This window comes from Malus sylvestris, chromosome 12 (genome assembly GCF_916048215.2).
Source record: "Malus sylvestris chromosome 12, drMalSylv7.2, whole genome shotgun sequence".
In the NCBI taxonomy this organism is placed as follows: domain Eukaryota; kingdom Viridiplantae; phylum Streptophyta; class Magnoliopsida; order Rosales; family Rosaceae; genus Malus; species Malus sylvestris.
Window position 1 is genome coordinate 26,589,973 of NC_062271.1, and position 12,281 is coordinate 26,602,253.

Consider the following 12,281-nt stretch of genomic DNA (forward strand, 5'->3'; position numbering starts at 1 on the left):
TATGCAGCGCGCGCACGTGATGACCCACAGAAGGACCTAGTGGGATGGAAAGCAACCGCGGAAATTGGAATTGACAAAATAGCCCCTATGTGATTGAGAACCAAGAGGCAAATTTAGAAGGTTCTAATGGACAAATTACGGAGGGACCACCGCATGCTATTGGGTGCTAGGAGCAGACGTAGGTGGCTCCTCGTGATGCCCCGACGTCGTCTTGCTGCTGCCAACAATACACAGAAACATGTGTGTGAATGTGATGTTGAAAGAAAGAAAAGGCCACTTTGTTGTTTGTTGCCCTACTGAATTTGGAAGAATTTTTTTAGAGAGCCAAAAATACGGAAGGGGCGCGGGTTTAGTCTTATAATACGACCTAATTGACTAAGTGTCGTAATATAAGTGGTTGAATTTTTTTACAATATCCAATAACTTATATTGTAACATTTGGTGTATCAAGCATGGTTCTAGACACACTGAAAAATTTCTCTGAATTTGGGGCCAAGTGTCCATTTCATTCATTTGGACATCCAATGAGGGAATTCTGGCAAACAACCGGTGAAATATTTTTTAGTTATGTGCCGATTCGATACTTAAATTATTACTTTAGTGAAAACTAAATCTCTATATATACTTTAATTTTTTTTAGAAAATTAAGTCATTAAACTTGCTAAGAACTGTCAAATTCTCCCAACTGTAACTTTAAGATTAATGCTATTATATTCAATTTCTATACGCGACATGTAACGGACTTTGAAAGGTGAGAGATTGTGCCGACACCGATGCATGCGACCTGGTCAGAGTTGCAGTTGAGGTAGCTAATAAAGTGTGACTACGTGTAATTGGGCTGGAAGTTGGGCTTTTGAAAAATTGAGTAAGGCCCATGTATACTCGCACCCAAACTCACGTCCATGCATTCGGCCGAAACCAAACCCACGATGGCATGATGATGATGATCATGTATGTATGTATGCATATATATATATATATATATATTTTTTTTTTTTTAAAGGAAGACAACTGGTGGTAAGCCACCCTTTTCGGTTGGAAATATTCACAAAGACATTTCATCATTTCATGGCCACAAGTCTGACTTCCATACCAGCAGCGAGATGTATGCATGTATTTGGCCGAAACCAAACACATGATGAGATGATGATGATGATGATAACCATACATGTATGTATGCATGTACACGGCAGAAACTATGTGATCGATTAAAACCAAATACCACCAAGAGTGAAATAGTTGGAAATTTAAATCCAATCGATAAATAATTTCATATTTTAGCATAGATGCGTGATCATTTTATTTTCTAGCGTGGATTAATGAAACTAGGATCAATATCACTTGTTGGAATTTTCCGCAATTGAACTCTCCTTTAAATTAAAAAAAAATACGTTGATTGACTCTAATCTAATATTGAAAATATTTTGTAATCTCGAACAAATTACTCGTTTTTTGTTAATAAATTAATGGTGCACACGTTATGATTAGAATTGTTCATATTTTAAGTTACATTTATCTTAGAAAGTAAACGGAGATCATCTCGTCATGCACACGTAACAAACAAATGGACAAATTTGGTAACAATTAAGATTTTTATGATGAACATTTCATTTATTTAATATATAATAACCAACGATATACAATTTAATTAATTTTTTAGCAAATGTGATCTGTAATGATGATTTTGTTGTTGTTATGCAATGATATTCTACTCTTTTTGTTTTGTTTTTGTTGGAAGGATATTTACCAAGAGTGAGGAATTTACGCTTGTAATGAGTTATTTATAATTTAGATATCAAACTCGTCATTCATGACGTGAGTCAAACTTACCATCTTCTATTTTACAATACTACTAGAGTCTAGATCGTAGGGCATTACCACAATCTCTTTTGGTTTTGAAGCGGAGTAGAAATTTTTTAGTGTGCTGGTAACACGGCCTACTATATTAAATGCCAGATAAATTTGAATTTATTTTTTCAAGCTTATAACTAATCATATTATGACACTTAGTATATCGAGCCGTATTTATCGTAATTGACATTAGTCGACCAAAAAGACAAAATTAAAAAAGAAAAAAAAGAGCAAGAGAGAGAAAGAGTGCTGATTTCTTTCTTTGGGAGCTCTGCATTGCTTTTTGGGTGATTGGCCACTTTCTCTCTTCTCGCGCTCATCCTCCTCGAGCGAGAAAGAGAAACACAAAACACAAAATACACACACAAACAACAAAAAATCCACCAATCTCCATTTCCAATTTCCACCAAGGACCACACACCCAACCCTAATCTGCATTTCTGTGCTCCAAACCCTATCCTCCTCGTCTCTACCCATTTCTCAATTTCCTCTAACCATCGATCGCCTCTGCCCAATCCCCAAAATTCCGCCTTTGGCACCGCCGCCGACGAACTTCCCTCCGCAATCGGTTTCGATTTAGGGTTCGGGCTTGTTCGATGCTATCTCTCTCCCCTGACAACTCCATCGCCGGTTCGCTTACGCAGGTTAGCTCGCTCTCCCTCCCTCCCTCCCTCTCTCTCTCTCTCTCTCTCTCTCTCCAATTTCTTCGTTTCGCGTTCGTCAAGTTTTCTTCGGAGTTAATGCTTATAAACACGTCTTGTGTTCTATTGGGGTTTCTTGTTTTACACGGAAGAAATGATTCGTGTTGTTTTAATATTTGCACGAATTGGGGGTTTGTTGTTGCTTTGTTTAGTATTTAATATTGTGTGATATGGCTGTGGTTAGGGTTAGGGCAATTAGGCAAATGGAAGGGTCGGGTGGCAATCTTGACTCGTTAAGAGCTTCTCCGGGAAGCAGTAGTAATAGGAGATATGGGGTGTTATCGGCTTCCAATATCATTCGGGCGCCAATTTCTACCTTATTGGAGTACTCGGGTATTCTCCGCGGCCGCTCTAATCACCAAGAAGCTGAGTCTTTGATTAACGGGCGTAGCGCTGCTGCGTTCAGGGATCACCATCATAGTCAGCTAGACCAATCACCGACGACAAGCAATGATGGGGAGGTTTCTATTAGGATAATTGGTGCAGGGGAACAGGAGCATGATAGGGAAGGACCTGGGATAGTATCTGGACCGCTGAGGGAAGTTACTGTACTGCCAAATGATGTTTCTGCACCACCAATGGCTGGAGTGGCTACTGTAGCGTTGGGAACTGAGGTTGTGGGTCAGACAGATGGCAGAACAGATCGTACTTCGGGAGAGGGCATTCCCCAATCGTTAAATGGAAGTGCTGATGGAGAAGGAGGTGATGGAACTGGGGCTAATGGCAGGGATTCTTCTTACCAGAGATATGACATTCAGCAGGCTGCTAGGGGTATTGAACAAGTCCTGCCCTTTTCCTTGCTTCTATTGGTGGTCTTCATCCGCCAGCATTTGCAAGGTCAGTGTCCTGCCAATGTATTATGCGTTTGTAGATTGTGCTTTTCTATTGTGAAGGATAAATGTTTAGTTTACTCATAGTGATAATTGGGTTGATGACACTCTTGGGAATTGTCAATTCCATGCTGTTCTGGTTTGCATTCTGATTCATAAGTAATAACCTTTTCAAGATTGGTATATATTTGAGATCCTAAAAAGAGTTGATTTCTTTCTTATGAATTAAATGCACATGCTTGCATTTGTACACTAATGGTTATTAGTTGCAATGAACTATGGCAATTAAAAAGTTCACCTTTGTAGGCCATTTCTCCCTTCCTTTTAAATTAGTGACCACTTTTCATTTTGCAATCATTACAGGTTTCTTTGTTACAATTTGGATTGCTGCTGTTATGTTCAAGTCAAATGATATATTGAGGAAACAGACAGCTTTGAAGGTATTTTCAATATGATTTTATTTATTTTTCCAACTTTCAGCAGATGCTCTTGTGTTTTGCATAGTCATTTTTTGTGTTAAGAATAGACATGGTTGGTGGCTGCAGGGAGAAAGGAAAATCACGGTTCTAATGGGCATCTCTCTTGCATTCGCATTGCATGTGGTTGGTGTTTACTGGTGGTTCCAGAATGACGATCTTTTGTACCCACTAATTATGCTTCCTCCTAAAGTTATACCACCCTTCTGGCATGCTGTTTTCATCATCACGGTGAATGGTAATAATCGCTCCTCCCAACTTGTTATCGTGGCAGTTCTCTCATTCTGCGGCAGTGTTCTTATGATAACAATGATGAGTTAACATTTAGTTCATCTCTATATTTCAAACCTCTTCAACAAAGGATGATCCACTCTTCAGAAATAGTTGTTTTTATGTACAGTGTGAAACTTTTTTTGGTGTGCAATTACAAATATTTTTTTTAGCTTTCTGTTGTCGCAGATACCTTTTATCAATATGAAAGACGGAACACTGAAATTTACTTTTACCTTGAATTTTGTTTGCCTTTTGTGTACTGATGCTTGATTATACTGAAATCATATTTTGAGCACTCTGCAGATCTCAGACAAAAAAGAAAAAAACGCTCCACACGTGTTTCTTTATCAAGGGTTCAGATATAATACTTTTATTGTTTTTGTTAACAGATGCATCTTCATTCCTATTTCTGTGTAAATTTCGTATGGAAAACTTATGTTAGTTAATTTTAGAGCCCTTGTGATGCTTACTTCACATTGGTTATTTTCAGACTCCTTGGTCCGTCAGGCAGCAATGGTGCTGAAGTGTTTGATATTAATGTACTACAAAAACAGTAGAGGCCGAAACTATCGTAAGCAGGTGAGGTAATAAGTAGTTAAGCAAAACTAGATTCGGGTATATTATTTTCTTTTGGAAAAGAATAAGTTAGGAGCTGGCTCAAGAGAGCTTATGGCTGTTTTAATTACGTCTCATCTTCATTTGATTTCTAGAACAAAAATGAAGGGATATGTTCATATAATTGATGGTTTTATCCCTTCTGTTTTCTCCATAATCTCTTGAGTCTTGACTGAAGAAGTCCTCTTATATAGGGTCAAATGCTTACTCTGGTTGAGTATCTACTGCTCTTGTACCGTGCCTTGTTGCCAACACCAGTGTGGTACCGGTTCTTCTTGAACAAAGAATATGGGAGTCTCTTTTCATCACTAATGACAGGGTTATATTTGACTTTCAAGCTAACATCTGTTGTCGAGAAGGTAATAGTTTGTGCTCCTGATATCTCTCAAGTTTTCTGACCTCTTCATTAAGAACACGTTCCAGAAGAGTTGTTTCTCACTTGTCATTACTGTTTATGCCTCTCCCTTGTTCGTTGTGGTTAGGTGCAATCCTTCTTTGCTGCATTGAAGGCATTGTCACGAAAAGAGGTGCACTATGGGGCATATGCAACTTCAGAACAGGTAAACCGGATCTCTTTTTCTACCACCATAATTTGCCATGCAATTGAACTGTATAGGTCCAAATTACATGGAAGTTAGTAGGATATCAGTTTCTTCCCAAATATGTAACAAAATTTTGTGCTAATGTACTCAATCGTTCTATTATGCTTGTTTGTTGGCAAGTGTGGATCTTTGTGTAGCATATCAAGAATATAAGCAACATCTGACTGATGAGCTTAATCCTTTGCAAGGCCTCTTTGTTAGGATATGAGCATCGAGGCCTTCCTTTATTAATATTGTCAGCAGTTGTTAGATTATTAATACAATCTAAACGTCTTTAAACCAGCTGAATGGAATACTTGAAGTTGAGCTAACTACTCCTCTATTTTTGAACTTCACTGTATTTAGGTTCTTTTACTATCGTCGGCTAAGAGTTTGTTAGATTTGTCTTAAGAAAAAAATATCTGAACATAACTTTTTTGCCTTGGGGTTTCAAGGTTTTATGTGTTTCATTTTGGTAGTTATGAAACTTTCATGGGAGAGTTTGTGGTTCGTGCATTCTAAGTTGTCGGTTGTTTGATGCAGGTCAATGCAGCAGGTGATCTATGTGCTATTTGCCAAGAGAAGATGCATGCTCCTATCCTACTTCGATGTAAACACATCTTTTGCGAGGACTGCGTATCAGAGTGGTTAGTTTACTTTTATTATGCATTCGATAACTCTTTGTGCTAATTTCCTAGTTACCTGTTGAAAAAACAATCCCTACGCTTCCAGTTATCCTGCATTGCAAGTTTAACATCTTTGAGAAACAAGGTAGATTGTCGATTGCTTGTTTTCAATGATTTACAAGTTAAAATTTGTTCCAATTTCCATGGAATGGGATAATATCCGAGTAATCCCTACAGAATTAACGGACAGCCATTCATTCACTTTGCTTATGGTACCCGTTTTGGCTGCTGACAGACTTTATTTTTTATTTTTTTCAGGTTTGAGAGGGAACGGACGTGTCCGTTGTGCAGAGCTCTGGTAAAACCTGCAGATCTAAGATCATTCGGCGATGGATCAACGAGTTTGTTTTTCCAGCTGTTCTAAAGCCGTCCACTGTAAAGAAAAAAAGAGAGGAGTTTTTCTGTTTTGGAGTTCCAATTCATATCCAAAGCAGCCATCTCCCAGATCCATATCCTCATAACTATACACTGGTATATTCGATTGTCATTTTTGCTCCGCCTTGTTCACGGGTTTGCCCTCGCAAAAAAATTACAAGGGCCGGGTATAACCGAACTGGGTACTGTTTATACGATGTATCGAGCAAAGGTCAAATGTATGTAATGATCCATATATAACTGTTTATTTGCCGTGGATCATACCTTCCTTCCTCCCCTTAGACTTTGTCGAACGTATTTGGTGACTTGGCATCACGTCGTCCGCCATTTGTGAGGCAAAGCTAACTTTCCACCACCTATTTTTGCTCCTCTTTCTTTACTACTTTCCCTCTCTAAATTGTATATATAGGATGGCTCACCAGCACCCCTCTCCAACCTTGATCGATCTGAATGTAACATATTCGATTACACCAGAGAAGCGAAATCTCTCCCTTGTTCGCGATCTTTTGCTTGATTTGAGAACTCTCGACGGCATCTTGATCCAGATATGGTGATGGCAAAGAGAGGGAGGTACATGCACAACTGGGTGGAAGTTGCACCACCGCAGGTGATCTCCCGTGAGAAATGTTCGAGTTTTCCGAAACTGGAGACCATTGTCGAAGAAGGGTCTGAGAGCTTTGAGATTCTGCCGAAGCGGGTGGTGTTTCTTCTTCCGGTGTTCTTTTCTCTTGTTTCTTACTTGATATTGTATCGGCAGATCGTTTGATCTACCTTTTGGGGGAAATAGATTGGCAGGTTAGAATGCGAGGCGTTTGATCGCTTCTGAAAATGTTATCAAGCAATTTGTAGTATTTGAATGTCACCCATTCCCATTGTTTCTAGCCATTATGTTGTTTTATTTTAACTTCAAAGGAAAAATCGTATGATAACACATCGAGGATAAATTCTAGTAGGATTGTCTAATCCGGTGTATAGGTGAATGATCTTAATCATTTGAGCTATGAACTTCACAAAATTGACGATATTATTTTGAGAACGAATAGCGTGCACGCTGGTTGTAGTTTTGTTGTACAATGAAGGACGTGGAAAACAACTTTTGATCTTGTGCTAAGAGGCCAACAGGGTACTAGAAATAAACCCAACCTCAAAGAAACTAACAAAATATTACATCCACGGATTAATAATATTGCAGGCGGAAGAAGAATGCCCCCTTTCCGCCTTTATCCTTCCTCTCCCCCTCTCCAAGAGGAAAAGGAAGGGGAAAAAATTAAAAAAAATGCTAAACTAATCTTTAATCTTTAACGAAAACGAAAAGTGAATGCTTAAGCAGAAGCAGGAGGTCTTTTAGAATCTTCTGCTGCTACGGAGAGTGTTTTAGTGGCGGCTTCTGCTGTAGGCGGCGATTTTGTGGCAGCTTCTGCTGTTGAAGAATGTGTTTTGGTAGCAGCTCCTGCTGAAGAAGGTGTTTTAGCATGTTCTTGCTTGGGAACTAAGGTATCGGAGCTTGGCATGGCCTCATTCACAAAAACGTCTTTATTTTCTTGTGGCTTGGCGAGGATAGGAGATATTTCTTTAGTAACTGGTGAGGTTGCAGATGAAGAGTCCTCTGGAGGCGGGGATGGGGGTGCTGATGAAGGCGGGGAAATGGAGAGCATCCTGGAGACGCCGGTAGGGCTGGTTAAGGGGTTAACTTCTGTGACTTCTTCATCATCCATATACACAACATCCTGCATTGTCAGCTGGTGGTATTCAACAATTTCCCTAAGGAACCGATTCTCGCGTGCATAAACTGAATTCTCGTTCGCTAATCGAGCCTTCTCTGCCAGAAGTGTCTCCAGTTGAAGGCGGATCTGATACAATCCCATATATATACACGTTAGAAACATTTCTAAATTACATTTAGTCGCACTACTCGAGCGATATTCTAATTTAAACTAGACTAAGGGAGGGAGAATTAGAACTTGGATGCGGATGGGGGCACACTGTCCTAGCCAAATTGCAGTTAGTCCTACTATTCTACTTGTGGATCGGTAACCAAGGTTCTAAAAAACGCTAGGCATTAGTCGGGCAGTGGGCTGGGGCCTAGCGCCTAGGCATCTAGGGGGGTCTAGGTGGACTAGGCGGATTTAAGTAAATCTATTATATTTCGTGTAAATAAGTGTCTGTTTATACTTAAAATATATATAATTTCATCATAAACTACAAAATAGAATGACATATGTATTATAAAGTAGGGGTGTGATATCCACACACCCCATTTTACTTCTCACACACCTTTTTAATTTTCAGCCGTCGGATCAGATGAATTGAAGAAGATCAACGGACAGAAATTATCAAGGGGTGTGTGAGAAGTAAAATGGGGTGTGTGGATAGCACACCTCTATAAAGTATTGAAACATGATGAAAACATGGGAAACAAGCATATAGTGTGTGCTCATTTAAGTATTCAACAAGTCTCTTACAATTTATTGAAAAAAATTAAATGCAAATTGAAAGTTATATATTTTCTGCCTAAGTGAGTTGCAATCTAGATAGGTGCCTAGGCGGATGCCAAGGCGGTCTAGGCGGGCGTCTCAGCTAGTCTAGACGCCCTTTCTTAATTTTCAAACGCTTAGGCATTATTCGCGACGGTGGCCAGACGCCTAGCACCTAGGCGGCGCTAGACGGGAATTTTTAGAACAGTGTCGGTAACACAGTACAATGAAAACCGAACAGAGAAACAGAAACCTACCAAGTCATCATCTGCTCTGTGGTTTCCCTTGTCACGATTCTCGCGAAGGCGTTTATTTTCTTCTTCTAGTTGAGAACATCGTTCCTTTGCAAAAGCCAGATCTGCCTTAACGGTTTTCAGCTCCCGAAGAAGTAATTTTGCTTTGGCAGCCGTTGCCATTGCAACCTGTGACCCAAAACAAACACCATTTATGCATTCATCTGGCTCAATTCAAGTCTAAATAAATTGAAAATGAAAAACTGAGAATCAACATCCGAAACACTTCATCAACATATAATTCAACTGAAGTAAGACTCATTTCGTCTTAAGATTACGCAAGCCAGTCACACACAACTACATAATTGCCACCTTACGTCGCGTGATGCCTTGAGTTGAGTATCGTGGTTCTTAGGCTGCAACGGTGAACTGTTCTGGTTCCCATAATAAGAAGCTTGATCATGCGCATCAGGATTGTCTCCCCTTCGTTTAATTTGCATTTTGATGTCGGCTGTCTTATTCTCCACTATCGTTCGACCTTCCTGAAAACCAAACACAAAAACACAAGCCACACTATGAACATACTTGTTTCCCAAAGTACTAAACTTGACATCCATCCATTATCTATAGTTAGCAAGGAATTTTAGTTACCTCGAAAGCCTTCTCAAACGTGTCCCCGAGCTGATTAAGGGAGGTTGTGATTCTATCCAAGCCCTTTCGGAGTGCAGGATTTTCCGTTCTTCTAGAGTTGTCGTATGACTGATAATATGGTTGTTGTTGGAACTGTCTCCGAAAGGGAAAGATGCCAAAAAATCAAGCGACGAAGCTCAACAATCAAAAGAACACATGTTGAATGCAAAATGTTTATCAAACGGACTGTAAATTAACGGTGGATGAGGTGATTGTATTTGTGATTTCATACAAAGATCAAGTTGGAAGTTCACCTGAGTGCCACCGGAGGCAATAGAGGGCTGCGATACGAGTCCTCCAGCCGCATCATCTTGTGGGAATTCACCATCCTCTTCGAGAATGGCCTTCGCTTTCCTAGCCAGAACCCCCCAAAACCCAGATTTTGCGGATGCGTCGTCATAGGCAGAGAAGTCCTGCATTATTTATAGCAATGATCACAATCACCTCTTTTTTTTTTTTTTTTCCATAAGACTACTTTAATCTACATCGAATGCTTCGAACTCTGACATAATATCCTAACCAACTGACCTAACTCATGTAACCACAATTCAATGCAAATAAAACCAACCCAGACGAGCAGATCAGATCAGAAACCAGAGAATTATTACAAAGTTCAAAATTTCAAAAAGATGAACCAAAAGGTCCGCACAAGTTAGAACAAAAGGAAACCTGGGATCGGTTTTTGCGTTCAACGGAAAGCGCAGAAGCACGGATCGCCTGAGCCGCGAGAGACGAAGAACCGGAGAAGGACGATGAAGACTGCAGAGGGGCAGATGAGTTCGGTGCAGAACTGTTGTCCGGCGGGCGATGAATGATCTCTTCTTTGAAGGTTGACGACCTTGTTATCCCCTGCCTTCTCCTGTACGCCATTTCCGCTGCCGGAGCTTTATGTATTAGTTGTTAACGAGGTTGACTGGATTTTGTATGAGTTCCATTTCCGCTGCCGCAGTGACAACGACGGAGGAGGAGGAGGAGGAAGGCGGTTGGTTTTTTCTTTGGGTGGCGTAAGTAACTAACTCTTCCGCCTTTTCTTCTGAGAGCAAAACAAAAATCGAAATATGAAATGAATGAATGGATGTTAAGCCGTAAAACACACACACAAAACAGAAACAGAAAAAAATTAGCACACAGCCATCTCTCTACCATCCATTTAACTAATAAGTCACACACACTTCGAAATGTGACTATTTGAATTCACGTTTATGGTATGTTACTTGTATGAAATGGAAGAAGTTGTGAATCAACAAAGTAAGAATCGCGTATAATATCGACCACCCAAGTTAAATATTTATGAAGTTGTGAATCAAGAGAGTAAGAATCATGTATAATGTCGACCGCCCTAAGTTAGATATTTATTTAATTACGAATTTCAATAGATTCACATACTTTTAGAAATATGTGATAGTAAATGCAAAGGAATTGAAATAAGAAGTGGACAATCTCATTTATGTGTTTACTAACAATCAAGGAATGAAAAAAATTAGAGTAGGATTCTCTTCCCTCCAAATTCCTCCCGTCCAACCCCCTCCTCTCTCACTTTCCTTTTGTTTTTCCTTTCTCTATAAAGATACAGAAATCAACACCAGATGTTAATGTGCCTTAATAGTAACCGTCGATGTGGCTTAATAGTGACCGTTCAAGTAGAACTGGAGGGGAGAGGAATTTCGAGAGGAGATAATCCTACTTCAAAAAAAAAAAAAAGTGTATCCACATTGATTTTGGGTATCTCGTACATTCTCATATTTGAAATACCAATGTATGAGATTGCCAAGGAGAGTTGTTTATCTCATACAAATTCCTTTGTACCCCTATTTCATGGTAAGTAAAAAAATCCTAATAGTCTAATATAAATACCATGTATACGTGAACACAGAACTTTACCTAATAATTTAGAGGGGGAAACATGTTGTCATGTGTTGTTGTGGGATAATGACAACTCACGAATGCATTGGAAGTTCGGAAGTGGCCCGTTGTAAAAAGGACTTTCAACAACTGGATCCCTTGGCAGCTGTTTGACGTGTGAGCCATGTTTGTACAATATATAAAGAACTAATTGCTTCATGCACAAGTAACCGTATTGGTATGCCACCCCGTCCCTGTCATACTATCTATACACACTTTCTTACTTTTCACATGTTCTCTGATCATTTATATTTTTTCATCTTCTTCAATTCTTTCGAATTTAAGACAAGAGAGGTTCCTCGTAGGGAATACACTTGTTTCGATCTCCGCAGAGCACCCTAACCCTGTTTCGAGCTTCAGAGAAAGCAACGAACAAAATAAGGATATGAGATGAGTCCGCACCAAACGCTTTGACACACACTTGAATTGAAAGATCAATTTAGGGCAAGGAAGTGGACAAAGAATTTCAACCAACAAAAGCTCTGGGAGATCATCCATATTAATCAATTCGTGTTCGTGGCTTCGGCATCATCGGTTGCTTTTTTATTGGGGTAATCAATCCGTCTCCATCAACATGAATACGATGAGGACCGT

General features: G+C 39.6%; 2 protein-coding genes across 2 annotated transcripts; one reads left to right on the top strand and one right to left on the bottom strand.

Moving 5' to 3' along the window:
* The first annotated feature begins 2,123 nt into the window (after window positions 1–2,123).
* Window positions 2,124–7,273, top strand: LOC126593829 (uncharacterized). The gene is made up of 9 exons (XM_050259960.1): window positions 2,124–2,495; window positions 2,737–3,389; window positions 3,746–3,822; window positions 3,928–4,096; window positions 4,622–4,710; window positions 4,941–5,105; window positions 5,229–5,306; window positions 5,871–5,974; window positions 6,272–7,273. The coding sequence occupies exons 2-9, from the start codon at window positions 2,756–2,758 to the stop codon at window positions 6,375–6,377; spliced, it is 1,422 nt and encodes a 473-aa protein (XP_050115917.1). The 5' UTR covers window positions 2,124–2,495; window positions 2,737–2,755; the 3' UTR covers window positions 6,378–7,273.
* Window positions 7,274–7,394: 121 nt separating this feature from the next.
* Window positions 7,395–11,017, bottom strand: LOC126593830 (uncharacterized). The gene is made up of 6 exons (XM_050259961.1): window positions 10,455–11,017; window positions 10,040–10,198; window positions 9,747–9,878; window positions 9,473–9,637; window positions 9,120–9,284; window positions 7,395–8,238 (listed from the first exon to the last, which is right to left on the bottom strand). Exons 1-6 carry the CDS (start codon window positions 10,653–10,655, stop codon window positions 7,711–7,713), a joined length of 1,350 nt encoding a protein of 449 aa, XP_050115918.1. The 5' UTR covers window positions 10,656–11,017; the 3' UTR covers window positions 7,395–7,710.
* Between the last annotated feature and the right edge of the window lie 1,264 nt (window positions 11,018–12,281).

What these genes read in the sequence shown, in the direction of transcription:
- LOC126593829 (XM_050259960.1), top strand. Translation starts at nt 2,756, where the DNA reads ATGGAAGGGTCGGGTGGCAATCTTGACTCGTTAAGAGCTTCTCCGGGA. An exon ending in CATATGCAACTTCAGAACAG is followed by an intron (nt 5,307 to 5,870) that starts GTAAACCGGATC and finishes TGTTTGATGCAG; the next exon opens with GTCAATGCAGCAGGTGATCT. An exon ending in GAGGACTGCGTATCAGAGTG is followed by an intron (nt 5,975 to 6,271) that starts GTTAGTTTACTT and finishes TATTTTTTTCAG; the next exon opens with GTTTGAGAGGGAACGGACGT.
- LOC126593830 (XM_050259961.1), bottom strand. Translation starts at nt 10,655, where the DNA reads ATGGCGTACAGGAGAAGGCAGGGGATAACAAGGTCGTCAACCTTCAAA. An exon ending in AACGCAAAAACCGATCCCAG is followed by an intron (nt 10,199 to 10,454) that starts GTTTCCTTTTGT and finishes TAAATAATGCAG; the next exon opens with GACTTCTCTGCCTATGACGA. An exon ending in CGTTTGAGAAGGCTTTCGAG is followed by an intron (nt 9,638 to 9,746) that starts GTAACTAAAATT and finishes TTTGGTTTTCAG; the next exon opens with GAAGGTCGAACGATAGTGGA.